Here is a 13153-nt window from a genome sequence, read left to right on the forward strand (position 1 = left end):
GGGAATCATTATGTAAAGAGAGCTGTTTTCCTCTCTTCCTCCAAGGCTGTCAGTCTCTCCATTTCCCATCCGGCTTCTGGCTGCAGTGATAAGGCTTAATGAATTGGCTTGTGAATGAGAAAGCCCTAAGGGCAGAGGAGTTTTAGTCCTCTTATCTTTAAGAGACAAAGAACCCCAGAGATAAAGGGGGCTTTAGAGGTTTTCTAGCCTAACTCTCCCGTGTTGCAGATAGAAAAACTGGAGAATCAAAGAAGTTAAGTTGGTGGTTGTAGTCAGATAGTTAGGAAAAGGGCATGGATTTGGAAATCTGCATCTTTAATTCTCATGCAGGCTTACTCACTCACAACATGTATGATTTAGAGCTAGTTACCTAGGGTTTCTGGGCTTGTTTTCTTTTCCAGAAAGTGGAGAGAGTGATGTCTATTTTGTGATGATGAAGGATACATGTAGAAGCAGATGGTTTATGGGAGATGCTACAGTGATGCTGTAACAGAGTTAGGACCAGAATTACCATTCTCTTCCCATCACCCCACATGGCTTCAACCAGCTTCATGCTGATTGCAGCACAACAGACTTCGGTGTTCCTGCTTCTCAGTGCGACTCCTTTCGATCTTTCGTGGACACAGAGTACGTAGGATCATATGGGAGTTTGTGCTCCTATGGACCAACAAAAAAATACCAGCAGGAGGGGTCAAAGTGGGGTTGAGGGAAAAATAGATATTCCCCCACGATCTCTGGGACCTTCATTCCTTGGCATGTTCTCAGTCTTTGATGACTTGCTCTGCAAAGGAGCTTGCAGGGTTCCCTCCCACAGAGACGGCTGCCCCTAAGCTCTTCTCAATAGCAGTTCTGGGGAACCCTCAAAAGATGGCCATCTGCAAGCGAAGGAAAGGGGCCTCAAGAAGAAGAAGCCTACCCTACTGACACCTTGATGTTGGACTTCCAGCCCCCAGAACTCTGAGATAGCAATTTCCTCTTGTTTCAGTTGCCCGGTCTATAGTGTTTGACACAGCACACCTAGAATTGAATACAGTCAGGTGCACTTCCTGTTATTGGGGTCTGTGAGGCTCATTCTTATGGTACATTTTTCTCCCCTACCTTTACTGATAAAGAACTCAGCTCCTCCTCCTGACACAGACACAAACTCTCACGCATTCTAAGGTGGAACTAATAAAAACTTCAACAGAACAGGGGCAAAGTGGGACCTTATTGAACACTGGTCGGTGTGCCCAACTTGGGGGTCACTGGGAATGCTGCTTCCTCTGATGTGGCACAGACAGAGGTCTGGAAGGCATTTGCCAACTGGGGTTTGCCTTCCTGCTGTTTTTGGAAACCCCAGTTCTGCCATGTGCACAGACACAAGGCTTGGTCACTCCTATTGCTCCAGCTGTCAGCCAGCCAACTGCCTGGCATTTGATTGAGGCCATCCTGGACCAACCATCTCTTAGACAATCCACTATCTGACTATAGATATAAGAGCAAATCCAGCCAAGATCAACCCAGGGTTTCCTCCTGCTGACTCCTATACTCATGAGCTAAATAAATTTCTGGTGAAGTTTCCTACAGCTATGGCTACAGCGAATTGAGGGTAACTGCAAACTAACAGGGAAAAGGCCAGTTGAGGATGTGGTCCATTGTGGGTTCAACCCCATTGAGATATTGTAGGAAGCCATGCATACTTTATGTCAACATTGTAACTCTGAGGAACAAGAGGCTTAGTTATTTATTCAATGATTCTCATTCTTTATTGTTGAAAGCTGTTCCCATGGGCACTCACTCTCCTGAACTTCTGGGCTATGGGAATGAGCCAGCTTCCATAGCTTCAGAGAAAGCCTTGCTGTAGAAAAGTTGAGTGACCACACAGCCCTTGTGATGAGAAGCCATCAGGGCGCTTGGGAACTGTCCATCCTTGCAGCGGCTGAAGTCAGAGGTGGGCTGAGAGGATGTGGGTGGGCACTGATGGCATCTATTCCAGATGGGGCATCTCAGTTATAACAAGGACCGTGCAATGAAGGATGGGTACCAGGTAGCGAGACTCTCTGATGAGAAGGGATTTGAGAGTGTTCTGTGAACTGCCAAAGAGATGCGTTGCCATGGTTATACTTAATTTAATATGGAGGAACCCTTTGATGGTGACTATTTCAAGCAAAGGGGGAGGGGCAGGCGCAAACTCCCAGCAGCCTGATTGGGAAGCTGTCCTGGGGCTGCAGAGTTGGGGAGCTCATCTCTGTTCCCCCAAGACTGTTCATTGGAGGAGGCTGTCTGCTTTGCTAAGTGTGGCCGTGTTCCTGTTTCTGTAATGACAGGGATTATCAGCATGAGATAAATGCTCATTAGCCAGGCTTATTTACTCAGGGATGAAATCTTTTCATGGCCATTCCAGTGGAGGAAGAGGAATATGTGTGTATGTATTTGAGTAGAGTTGGGAGATTTACAGATTAAAGGTTTGAGGAGAAATATTTCCTGCACCTAATTTTCTTCTTTTTTAGAGCAAGAATTCAAAATAAGAAGAAATGAATTCCAAAGATGCGGCAGTCTGTGGATCCTGAAAGAGTGGAAAATATGCTGAGCTGGGGGGCTGACCCTGGCAACACTTCCCCAGCACGTTCAGGGAAGAGCCAGCATCCTGTGTGGGAGAGAAGGGCTCTGTGGGAGGCACACGCATGGAGGATGGGACAGGACATTCTCCTCTTGGGGCACTTGTGATGCTCTTTAGTGCTTCATCTCCTCAGAGGATGGGCGGTAAGGAGAGCTCCCTATTTTTCCCTAACTCAGATCTCCCAAAGGTGTTTGATCACAGAAGATTTATTGGAGGACCTCAAATAACTTCTTCAGAAAGACTTGCAGACACCAAACTTCAGATACTTGTTCCAAACCCATTTTCTTGACAGGTACATGGTCCCAGAGGAGACCAGACTTGCTTAGTGTGTATTATGGGAGGAGACTTGGCCTGGGGATCAGAAGCTCTGGCACCTGGCTTGGCACTCTCTTGCTCTTTGATCTGGGCAAACCACCTATGCTCTGTAGGTTTCAATCTGACCAACTCTTTTGTTTTCTCATCTATACGATAGGTTTAATAGTAGTTGGGTTGCTTGAAGGTTAAGTACAAGTGCATGGAAAACGCTCAGTGCAGCCTGGTGCAGACTGTGAGCTACGGGCCGTTACTGTGATGACAACAGTGATGATGATAATGTTGTCCTGTGTTTGTAATTTTGCTACATCATTTGTAATATTGTCATTTTTTTTATTGTGTCTCTACCACAAACTAGGCTAAATACCTTTTTTTTTTTTTTTTTTCTCCTGTCTTTTTGCCAGACTTGCTTCCGCGGCATATGGAGGTTCCCAGGCTAGGAACCCAATCAGAGGTGTAGCCGCCGGCCTACATCACAGCCACAGCAATGTGGGATCTGAGCTGCGTCTGCAACCTACACCACAGCTCACGGCAACGCTGGATCCTTAACCCACTGAGCAAGGCCAGGGATCGAACCCGTAACCTCATGGTCCCTAGTTGGATTCATTTCCGCTGAGCCACGATGGGAACTCCCAAATACTTTCTATACAGTATCTATTTTAATCTTTAAAACTAACCCTTAACATAGGCAACAGTCTGCCCATTTTACAGTTGAGAAAACTGAGGCTCAAGGAATTTATGTTACTTTGTCCGCACCCCAAAGCCAGTAAACAGCAAAGTCGGGATCCAATCCCAGCCTGGAATCTCATTATCACCAAAAGGGTAACAATTCACTGTCCATCAAGAGAGACTGGGAAAATCTTCACCTGCCCTGCAGAAACACTCTCCATCCCGCTCTGAACACGTACTTTGATCAGGTCTTCTTAGTAGCCATTGCTTTTATTTGACGTTAAGTTCTATGCCTGTGATCTGTCTGGCTCACAGAACGTCAGCTGGGAGGACAGTGTTCTTGACTGCTGTTTATCGGTGCTGTCCCCAGTTCCTAGAACTCAGCAGACACACAGCAGGCTCTCAATAAGTGTGTGTTGGATAAATGAATGAATGGCGCACGTATGAAATAGCTTCAGTGTGCTAGTGGATGTGTTAGATCCTATGGATACAACAGGCGCCAACATAGACTGTTTCCGTATTGGGATAAAGTTTGGAGGAAGGTATGAGGTAGGGAGCTCAGCTTCGCAGTGACCTGGGAAGAAGAGTTTTCTCATCTCATCATGATACTGCTCTTAAAAGTTGGAAAAATGGCTCTCTGCTCAGAGGGGCTGAGGAGGATGTGCTTGACTCCAAGTAGCTTTGGGGGAGATGCTTGTACTGGCTGGAAAAGCATTTGATGGGCTTTTAAGACTTGAAGACTGGAAGAGACCAAATGCGAATTTCTTCTTGAGCTGCCTTCTCAGTCCATGTTTCTTCACCCATCAGATACCCACTTACCTGGCTTGGGCAGGTGGTTATGTGCAGTTTGGGCTTCAGTGCTGGGGTCGGTCTGGGAACAGAAAAATTGACCATGTTTCGTAAACTAATCCCAGCTTTCAGTGGGCTTTTGTTGTATGGACAGAGAGGAGAAATATCCTGACTCAGGAAAAGAGGAGGTGGCTCCTTTACAAGGGACAGTTTCAGCTGAGGTCCTCTCCCCGCTGCCCTTGGCCCTTGCATCCCTCTGTCCTCGGCCACCTGCCACTCTCCTCCTCTCGCTCGAGGCTGCAGCTGTATCCAAGTCCCGAGTCCCCAGAACACATCATGCTGTTTCATGTTCCCATGGCTTTGCTGACTTTATTTCTTCTAGAATGCTCTATCTCCTTTCTCTATCTTACACATTCCTACGGTCTTTCAAGGTTTAGCTGAGATGTCGTCTCCTCCAGGAAGCCACCCCTGATCTCCATCACCTTCTATAATTCTGGGTCAGCTGCCTCCTGTTAGAACCTATATCCCATCCTGACCCCTTGTTACCTTGTCCTTTTATCAGCTTCCTCCCGCACTGGACTGAGCTCCTCTACCGCAGGCAGGGACCATGCCCTTTGCTCCCTTGCATTCTTAGAGCGTAGCGTCTGTGTGATGGATACTGATCAAATAAAAGATTGATCACTGAGATGCCATAAGCTCAAATAACCAATGTTGACTTGCAGGAGTCGTATTTAGCTCACTGGGGTGCAGGGGACAGGTTGTCTCAAATCAACCTTGGTCTGATGGAATATTTGACCAGAATCCAGGATCAACCACACAAATCCTTGGCCAGCTTCCAGTGGCCAGGGCAGTTTCTCTAAGGAGATCTGCAGAAAGGCTGGTCCTGTGTGTCCTCTTGTGAATCTCTGGGCTCTAGGCTCTGGGCTGAAGTCATAGCAGAGTGAGGTTAGACGCTATGGGCTTCTGTGAGCCCCTGGCTTAATCTGCCCAAGCCTCGTTCATTTCCCCCTCGATCCCACCATGCTTGCCCCCTGGCAGCTGGGTCAGCTCCAAGCCAGGACAGAAGCAAGGAGAATGACCACCCTCTCCGGGAGATGCTCTGGCTCCATGGCTCCGCCCTCAGCCAGGGGGCAGCTGCCTGTCATGGTGTCCAGGTGGACCCTTGGGCCTGCACTCACTCCTTCTCAAGCAGCTGTGCATAGCTTCCCTTCACCCCAGGCCAGACTTTTCTCAACAACCTATTTCCATTTTGATGAGGATCTCGGCAGCCTGGGGCCAGCACCGGTCCATCCTGGTGTCCTTGGCAGTTGGCATCTACACACCTGTCTTTCAGGAGCCTTTGATCACATTCAAATTTTAAAGCACAGATTTGGGAGTTCCCATCATGGCTCAGCAGAAACAAATCCGACTAGCATCCATGAGGACACAGGTTTGATCCCTGGCCTTGCCCAGTGGGTTAAGGATCTCCATTGCCATGAGCTGTGGTGTAGGTTGTAGATGTGGCTCAGATCCCGAGTGGCTGGGGCTGTGGTGTAGGCTGGCAGCTATAGCAGCTACAGCTCTGATTTGACCCCTAGCCTGGGAATCTCCATATGCCTTGGGTGTGGCCCTAAAAAGACAAAAAAAAAAAAAAAAAAAAAAAAAAAGCATACAAATTTGGGGCTTCTGGTGGCTCTCTGCCTACACCAGCCTCAGTGGGAGCTGGTCAGTCTTCAGGGTGATGGGTTGGGGGGGGGTCTCTATTGAGGGACTGGGCTTGGTCAATCTCGTGGGGGGATCAAAGCAGCTACTCTAGGGAATGCTACTCTACTTTTTATGCTTAAGCATAAGTTGATGAGTTGATGGTTGATGTAGGGACTATGGTTTTCCATGTGAGAACACTGAGGATCAGTGGGGCTATGAGCCTGGGAGGAAGAGTTTCTGAGGCTGCCCTGGAGGGCCTGCCAAGGGCAGGTGTCCCTTAAGATAAGACTTGGAGGATAGCTAGGAGTGAAAGACATGGAAAGGCATTCAAGACAGAGGGAAGAGCATCTGCAAAATCTTAGCACGGTAAAGGAATGACGTATGGGCAGGAATGGTGAGTGGAACCAGAGCCAAGGATTCAAGGAGTGTGGGGGAAGCAGACCCAGGCCACAGTGTGAAGGGCCCTGTGGGTCATGCAAGGGGACTGCAGTGGAAAATCACAGAAGTTTTGAGAGGGATGTGACATGACACATCTGTGCTTTAGGTGGTCCCTCTGTGGCAGTGGGGACAGTGGTTGGAGAGAGAGCAGTTTCAGAGGCATTGCAATGATGCAGCTGGGCAGTGATGAAGCTCTGGACAGAGGACAGGGGGAAGGTGGAGAGGAAAGAGAAATAGGCTTTAACTTTATCAGGACCGAGGTGCTGACTGCATGTGTGGGGAGGAGAGCACAGCCTGCATGGACCTCACATTACAGCCTGGGCAGATGGGGAGATGCTGCTGTTCCCTGAGTCAGGGCGACAGAAGGAGGGATAGGTGTGTTGCAGAAGGAGGTGGATGGGCTCATTTGTAGCACCTGACAGGTGTCCAAGTGGCACTGTCCAGCAGGTATGTAGACCAAAGCTGCCTCTGGGAAGAGCGTTCTGGCGGGAGGTGGTATCTGTCAGTCTCCAGCTGGTTGGGTTGTTGAAACCATGGGAGTGAGAGAAACTGTTCAGGGACAGCATTTGAATGTGAGATGGGATGAAGGCTGAAGGTGGACCCTCAGTAAGAGTGGGAAGAGCTTAGGTCAGCAAAGGATGCTGCCGGAATGCTTAGAGAGGAAGGAGACTCGAGGGACCCCACGCTAGGGATTTAGCAGGTCATATGGCATATCTGTTGTCCCTAGTCTCCACTTCAGGTTATCTCATTAGAACTGTGTTAAATCTCAGAAGAAAATAAATGGACCTTACAAGCATGTGTAAAGCTACCCGACAGTCTTGTGAAAACCAAAGGGGACCATGTGTGTGACAAAACCTAAAATCATTCCACATTAAAATATATTTTTTTTCTTTTGTCTCTTTAGGGCAGCACCTGCAGCATATGGAGGTTCCCAGGCTAGGGGTTGAATCAGAGCTGTAGCGCCAGTCTACGCCACAGTCACGTGGGATCCGAGCCATGTCGGTGACCTACACCACAGCTCATGGCAATGCCAGATCCTTAACCCACTGAGCGAGGCTAGGGATCGAACCCTCATCCTCGTGGATACTAGTCAGGTTCGTTAACCACTGAGCTGTGACAGGAACTCTTAAAAATATTTATTCTTATTTTCACGCATGGGATAAAACTACAAGCCTATTTCTGAAGTATCTGATCCCGTCACTGAAAATACCTTCATTTCAATGTTCTTTTCTAAATCTTACTTGGAATGCGACACTCTCAATTTGCCAGATAGTGGGGTAGTGAGTAGCTGAGACGTGCCTGCTCTAGATTCAAGAGCCATATAGTCCTGGAACTGCCGGGGGTCTGGGCTTCCAACACACTTCTGAAATACTGCCTCTGTCTTCACCACCCACACTTCCTGCTATGAACCCCCATCTCCCCCCCCCACCCCCTTGCCTTTGTTACTTCCAAGTTCTAGTTCTCGGCTGAGACAAACCACAGTCCCCAAATGCTGTGATTTAATGAGAGGAAATTTACTTGATTTAATGTACAAATTTGCCAGGGGAAGTGATTCTGATAAGGATAATTACATCCACATCTTAGTGTAAATTACTGCAAATGTTTGAAACTGTGAGCAGCAGCTGAGTCCCTGTCATTCAACGTGACCTCCATCCTTTGGGGGTGCACGGCCAGCTAATGAAAGTCCAGTGGAAGTCTGATTATTATCATCTGAACTCCCTGAGTGCCATCATTTTTTCAATTAAGAAGTAGTATCAGAATGGAGTGCTTTCTGCGTAGATCTATGTCCAGCCATGGATGGAAGCTGTTGGGGAGGGCTTGGTGCAAGGCACATTTAGGAAGTGTTTAGAGTCATGATTTTTCAGTCTAGACCAAACCACTGGTCAGCCTCATCCACTCTTACCCTCACAGCCCCATGTTTAGCCACACCAATGTTTGGTTGAATATGCCATTGGCTTTTTTTTTGTTTGTTTGTTTCAAATTCCTCCTCCCCCTCTTCTCAGTCTGATGAAATCCTAATCCTCATCTGAGATGCAGCTCACATGCTTCCATTCAGAAGCACCTGCTAATAACCCCGACCCACAATTATTCTGTCCTCAGAGCACCCATCACATCCTCTTCTTATCTGTGTCATGGCATATTTGTCCAGTCATATAATATGTAATGAGCTCTTACTAGGAACATGGGGACCTGAGATGAATCAGTCATTTTCTTGTAGACCTCAGAGTCCAATAGGGGAGACAGTCAAGTAAAAAAGATCACCTCAGTTCCAATGCAGTGATAAATCCCTCAAGAAAGGTGGACTTGGGAGTAAAGAAAATGGAAAGAACCCATGACTGGGAAATCATACAAAGAATTCTAGAGGTAGGATCATCTCGAAGGATGATTAGAAGTTACCCAAGTAGAGAGAAGGAGAAAGTCAATCCACATAGAGGAACCAGTCCTGTGCTGACTATCAGTGGTTTGTCTCCCCTGATATTTTCTCAATCTCTTGAATGTAGAGATTGATTTCACCCATATTTGTATCTCCATTATGTAGGAAAGATGCAGAGGCAATATTTGGGGGAGGAATGAATGAGATGTTACTCCAGAGAGTGTGAATTCTGGTATTATTTGGGGGGGTCTAAGCAACCCTAAATAAATAGTTAGAAAATGTGACCAAAATAATGCGTCTGAATCAGCTACTATTGCTGTTTAACAAACCATGCCAGGAGTTCCTGTTGTGGCTCAGCGGTAACGAACCCATCTAGTGTCCATGAGGATGTTGGTATGATCCCTGGTCTCGCTCAGTGGGTTAAGGATCTGGCATTGCCGTGAGCTGTGGTGTAGGTCACAGATGAGGCTTGGATCTGACATTGCTGTGGCTGTTGTGTAGACCGGCAGCTGTAGCTCTGATTCAACCTCTACCCTGGGAACTTCCATGTGCTGTGGGTGTGGCCCTAAAAAGACCAAAAAAAAAAAAAAAAAAAAAAAGGTGCCAAAACTTGGTAGTTTAAAGCAGCATGAATTTCTTATTTCTTGCAATTCTGTGAATTGGTTGAATGATTCTTCTGCTGTCTTCTCCTGGACTCATGTGTCCTGCTACATTTGGCTTGAGGGTCACTGGATCTGGGCTTGGCGGGGACAATGGAGGCAGCCGACCTCTCCGTTTATATGATCCTTCATCCTTAAGGAGGCTAGACCAGGCTTCTACACATGATTATGTTAGCACTCTAAAAGGGATAATGCTTGCCAAGTTTCTGCTTGTGTCACATTTTCTGATGCCTCAGTGGCCAAAGAAATTTGCTCATGGCCGAGTCCCCACTCAATGCTGTAGGGAATTTCACAAAAGCATGCACAACAGGAAGTATGATTCATCAAAACTGTTAATGCCGCAATCCACCACAGGACAACAGGTGTCAGATTGTTACACTGGAAGGGGTCAATATACAGGTATGGTCCATACAGATAAGGATGCTCATCCGAGTCATCATTCTGGAGACAAGGGAGTGGGACCAAATTTCTGAGGCAGTGATAGAAGCACTAAGCTTGGCTGGGCTTGAAGCTGGAAGCACGTGGTTTAAATCAAATGAAGTGAATCCAATAATACTTACTTCACAGGTTATATCCAGTCTCATAAACGATAATGTAAAAGAACTTTGCAAACTTGGAAAGAAATTAGTACTGTTGGGCAGAAAACCCAGGTCAGCACCACAGACAGCTCCAAGACTACAGCAGAGCTGCAGAAACTAGATAACCTAAACATGAATCCATGCTTCCTTAACCAGGAGGCACCTGTGCCCTAGAGAAACAACATGCTGAGTGTCTAAATAATTGGATTTGCTTCATATATTCTCATTTGCCTTGGGCTCGTTCCTGTCATGACCTGTATGAATTGAGTTTAGGTTTAGTCATGAGGAAAAGAAAACAAAAATAAGAGTAACTTACACAAGATGGAAGTTTTGACTCTCACAAGCAAAGATTGTTGCTAAGCAGTTCAGGGCTGTTCAAGCAGCTCTGATCTGTGAAGTCCAGACCCAGGGTTCTTACTGCTCACTGCCCTGTATCCTTAGGGCGTGACCTTCAACCTCATGATCAAGGGTGGATGGCCAGTGCTCCTGTCACTGTCATCTATACTCTTTCAATTGCTCCTGCCTCCAATAAATTCAATTCTTCTGGTGCCTGCTGTGTACCAGAACTGTACTAAAGGGCATTACATATGTCAAATTAAACGTCAAGCATTAGAATTATGAGAAAAGGAAGAGAGAAGCTCCTTAAAACATCTGTGAGGAGGAGCAGCCAAGATGTATAATCTGAGTAACGGCCAGTCTGGGTTTGGCATGGTGTTCGAATCATGTGAAATAAATCTAGTGTTATTTACTTCAAGATGAGAGATGAACATAAAAGCCTTTCTAATATTTTCTTCTCAGATCCCAGTGAATCATCTTGTGCGCTGCTTACATCTCACTGGGAAGACAACTGCTCTAGGCTACCTGTATTGGTTTCCTGTTGTCATTGCAACAAATGACTGCAAACTTAGTGTCTTAAAATAACACAAATTTATTATAATTCTGAAGGTTAGAGATTGTAAAATCAAATGTTAGGGGGCCACATTCCTTTTGAGTCTGTGGGGGACAATCAGGTTCTTTTGCTTTTCCAGCGTCTGCACTTCTTGGCTCAGGACTCCTTCTTCCTCTTGCAAGACCAACAGTGTAGCATCTTTCAACCAATCTCCCTCCCCCCACTCCCTGCTTCTACCACCACATCTTCTCTGGCTCTGACCCTCCTGCCTCTCTCTCATAAAGACTATTGTGATTGGATTGGCTGAGTAATTCACATGAATTTCCCCATCTTAAATCCTGAGTTCATCACACCAGCAAAGTCTCTTTTGCCATGCAAGGTAACATATTCACAGGTTCTGGGGATGAGGCCCTGGTTATCTTGGGGGGCTATTTTTTCTGCCTACTACACTACCCATTCATTCATTTATTAATTCAACTGGATTTATTAATCCAGTATTTATTGTACACCTGCTATGTGCCAGATACTATGTTAGCTGGTTACAGTGTAAAGTCAAACAGACATGGCCCCATCTCTCCTGGAGCAGTGCTTCATTCTTCTGGATGAGCACCAGGTGATAATGCCCAGAGTTATTACATATGGACATATGTAATAACATGAGAAGAAGGTTTCATATGTTTAAAACAAACACATGTACTCACTCACTTTCATAATCACTTCAGTACAAGCACCCTTGTGACTATAAATGTTTAGGATGGAATGCCCAACTTGTGACCTCTTCTTGTATGAGTGGACCCTCTTTATAAGGAAAACATCCCTAATGCTCAGTGCAAACACTTCTACTTCAGTCTCACTAGACAATGAAAAGCAGGGAGATTGCTTTTTTCTTTCCTTTCTCTCTTTCTCTCTCTCTTTCTCTCTCCCTTTCTTTCTTTTTCTTTTTCTTCCTTCCTTCCTTCCTTCCTTCCTTCCTTCCTTCCTTCCTTCCTTCCTTCCTTCCTTGCCATAGCATATAGACGTTCCCAGGCTGGGAGTTCAATAGGAACTGAAGATGCTAGCCTACCCCAAAGCCACAGCAATGTGGGATCTGAGCCACATCTGTGACCTACGCTGCAGCTTGTGGCAACACCTGATCCAACCCACTCAGCAAGGCCAGGGATCAAATCTGCATCCTCATGGATACTCTGTTGGGTTATTAACCCACTGAGCCACAGTGGGAACTCTGCAGGGAGATTTTTGTTTCCTTAAATTTGATGCTTCTAGATACTTAATCTCTAAAGCTGCCTAATCTCCAAAGGGCCCGTGAGTGGATCTAGCCAGTGCTGTAAGAGCAGACAATCTCTGTTGTGGGAAGACAAGCCTGGTCAGTCACTGACTGCCTCACCTTTCTTGCTTGCTGGTGATTGGCTGGTGGACTGACCAATGAATACCTGGCTAGAGTTTTTGCTGTTTTTGCTTGGCAGACTTCCAGTGCTGCTGTATTTATAAAGTTTCCCAAACTGTAGGGCCGGCAGGAGTTGAGAATTCTAGGTTCACTTGCCACCTCGTTCTCAGAGGTCCAGTGCCTTGAGTGCTCTTTCTTGTCTTTGTTCCAGAGATAGAAGCTGGATCATGAGTGACTCCAGCTGTACTGAGAAGGTATCTTTTCCAGGACTTTCATCACCATCTGGCCCTGTGTATGGGGCCAGATATTATTTTTTTTTCTTGAGCCACTTAAATAGGAACTTGTCTTCTTTTGTCCTTTTTACATACACCTCCCACAAGGGGGGAGAACTGGTTTTCTCAGACTGAGGAGATAGAGAACATGACGTTCACTGGCTCAGATTTTCTTTCTTTAAAAATTAAAAAAAATTTTTTTTAAGGCTGCACCTTTGGCATATAGAAGTTTCCAGGCTAAGGGTCAAATCAGAGCTGCAGCTGCCAGCCTACGCCACAGCCACAGCAACACCGTATCCAAGCTGCATCTGTGACCTATGCTGCAGCTTCTGGGAATGCCAGGTCCTTAACTCATCGAGGCCAGGAATAGACTCCACATCCTCACTGATACTAGTCAAGTTCTTAACCCGCTGAGCCACAGCAGGAACTCCCAGTTCAGCTTTTCTGATTAGGTTAAATGTATGGGTTTAAAGCTGTGATTATTGTCAAAGAAACATTGTACCAGAT

At 46.3% G+C, this 13153-nt stretch overlaps 1 protein-coding gene across 2 annotated transcripts in view; it reads right to left on the reverse strand.

The window, feature by feature from the left end:
• Positions 1 to 294: 294 nt before the first annotated feature.
• SLC2A9 (solute carrier family 2 member 9) overlaps positions 295 to 13153 on the reverse strand; it is a 204529-nt gene continuing 191670 nt past the window's right edge. The window contains exons 12-13 of one of the 2 annotated variants that reach the window (XM_084973835.1): positions 4400 to 4451; positions 295 to 657 (exon numbers count right to left, since the gene is read on the reverse strand). In XM_084973835.1, coding sequence (XP_084829961.1) covers positions 638 to 657; positions 4400 to 4451 — 72 coding nt within the window. In that variant the 3' untranslated portion in view covers positions 295 to 637. Of the gene's footprint in view, positions 658 to 1702; positions 4452 to 13153 lie in introns of those variants that run through there. The other variant, XM_084973834.1, reaches the window with a different exon arrangement.

The sequence above is a fragment of the Sus scrofa genome, chromosome 8, assembly GCF_054392235.1.
Source record: "Sus scrofa isolate SSC_HxYL_T2T_F1_AM1 chromosome 8, Sscrofa_HxYL_maternal_Yorkshire_Landrace_v2.0, whole genome shotgun sequence".
NCBI classification, from domain to species: domain Eukaryota; kingdom Metazoa; phylum Chordata; class Mammalia; order Artiodactyla; family Suidae; genus Sus; species Sus scrofa.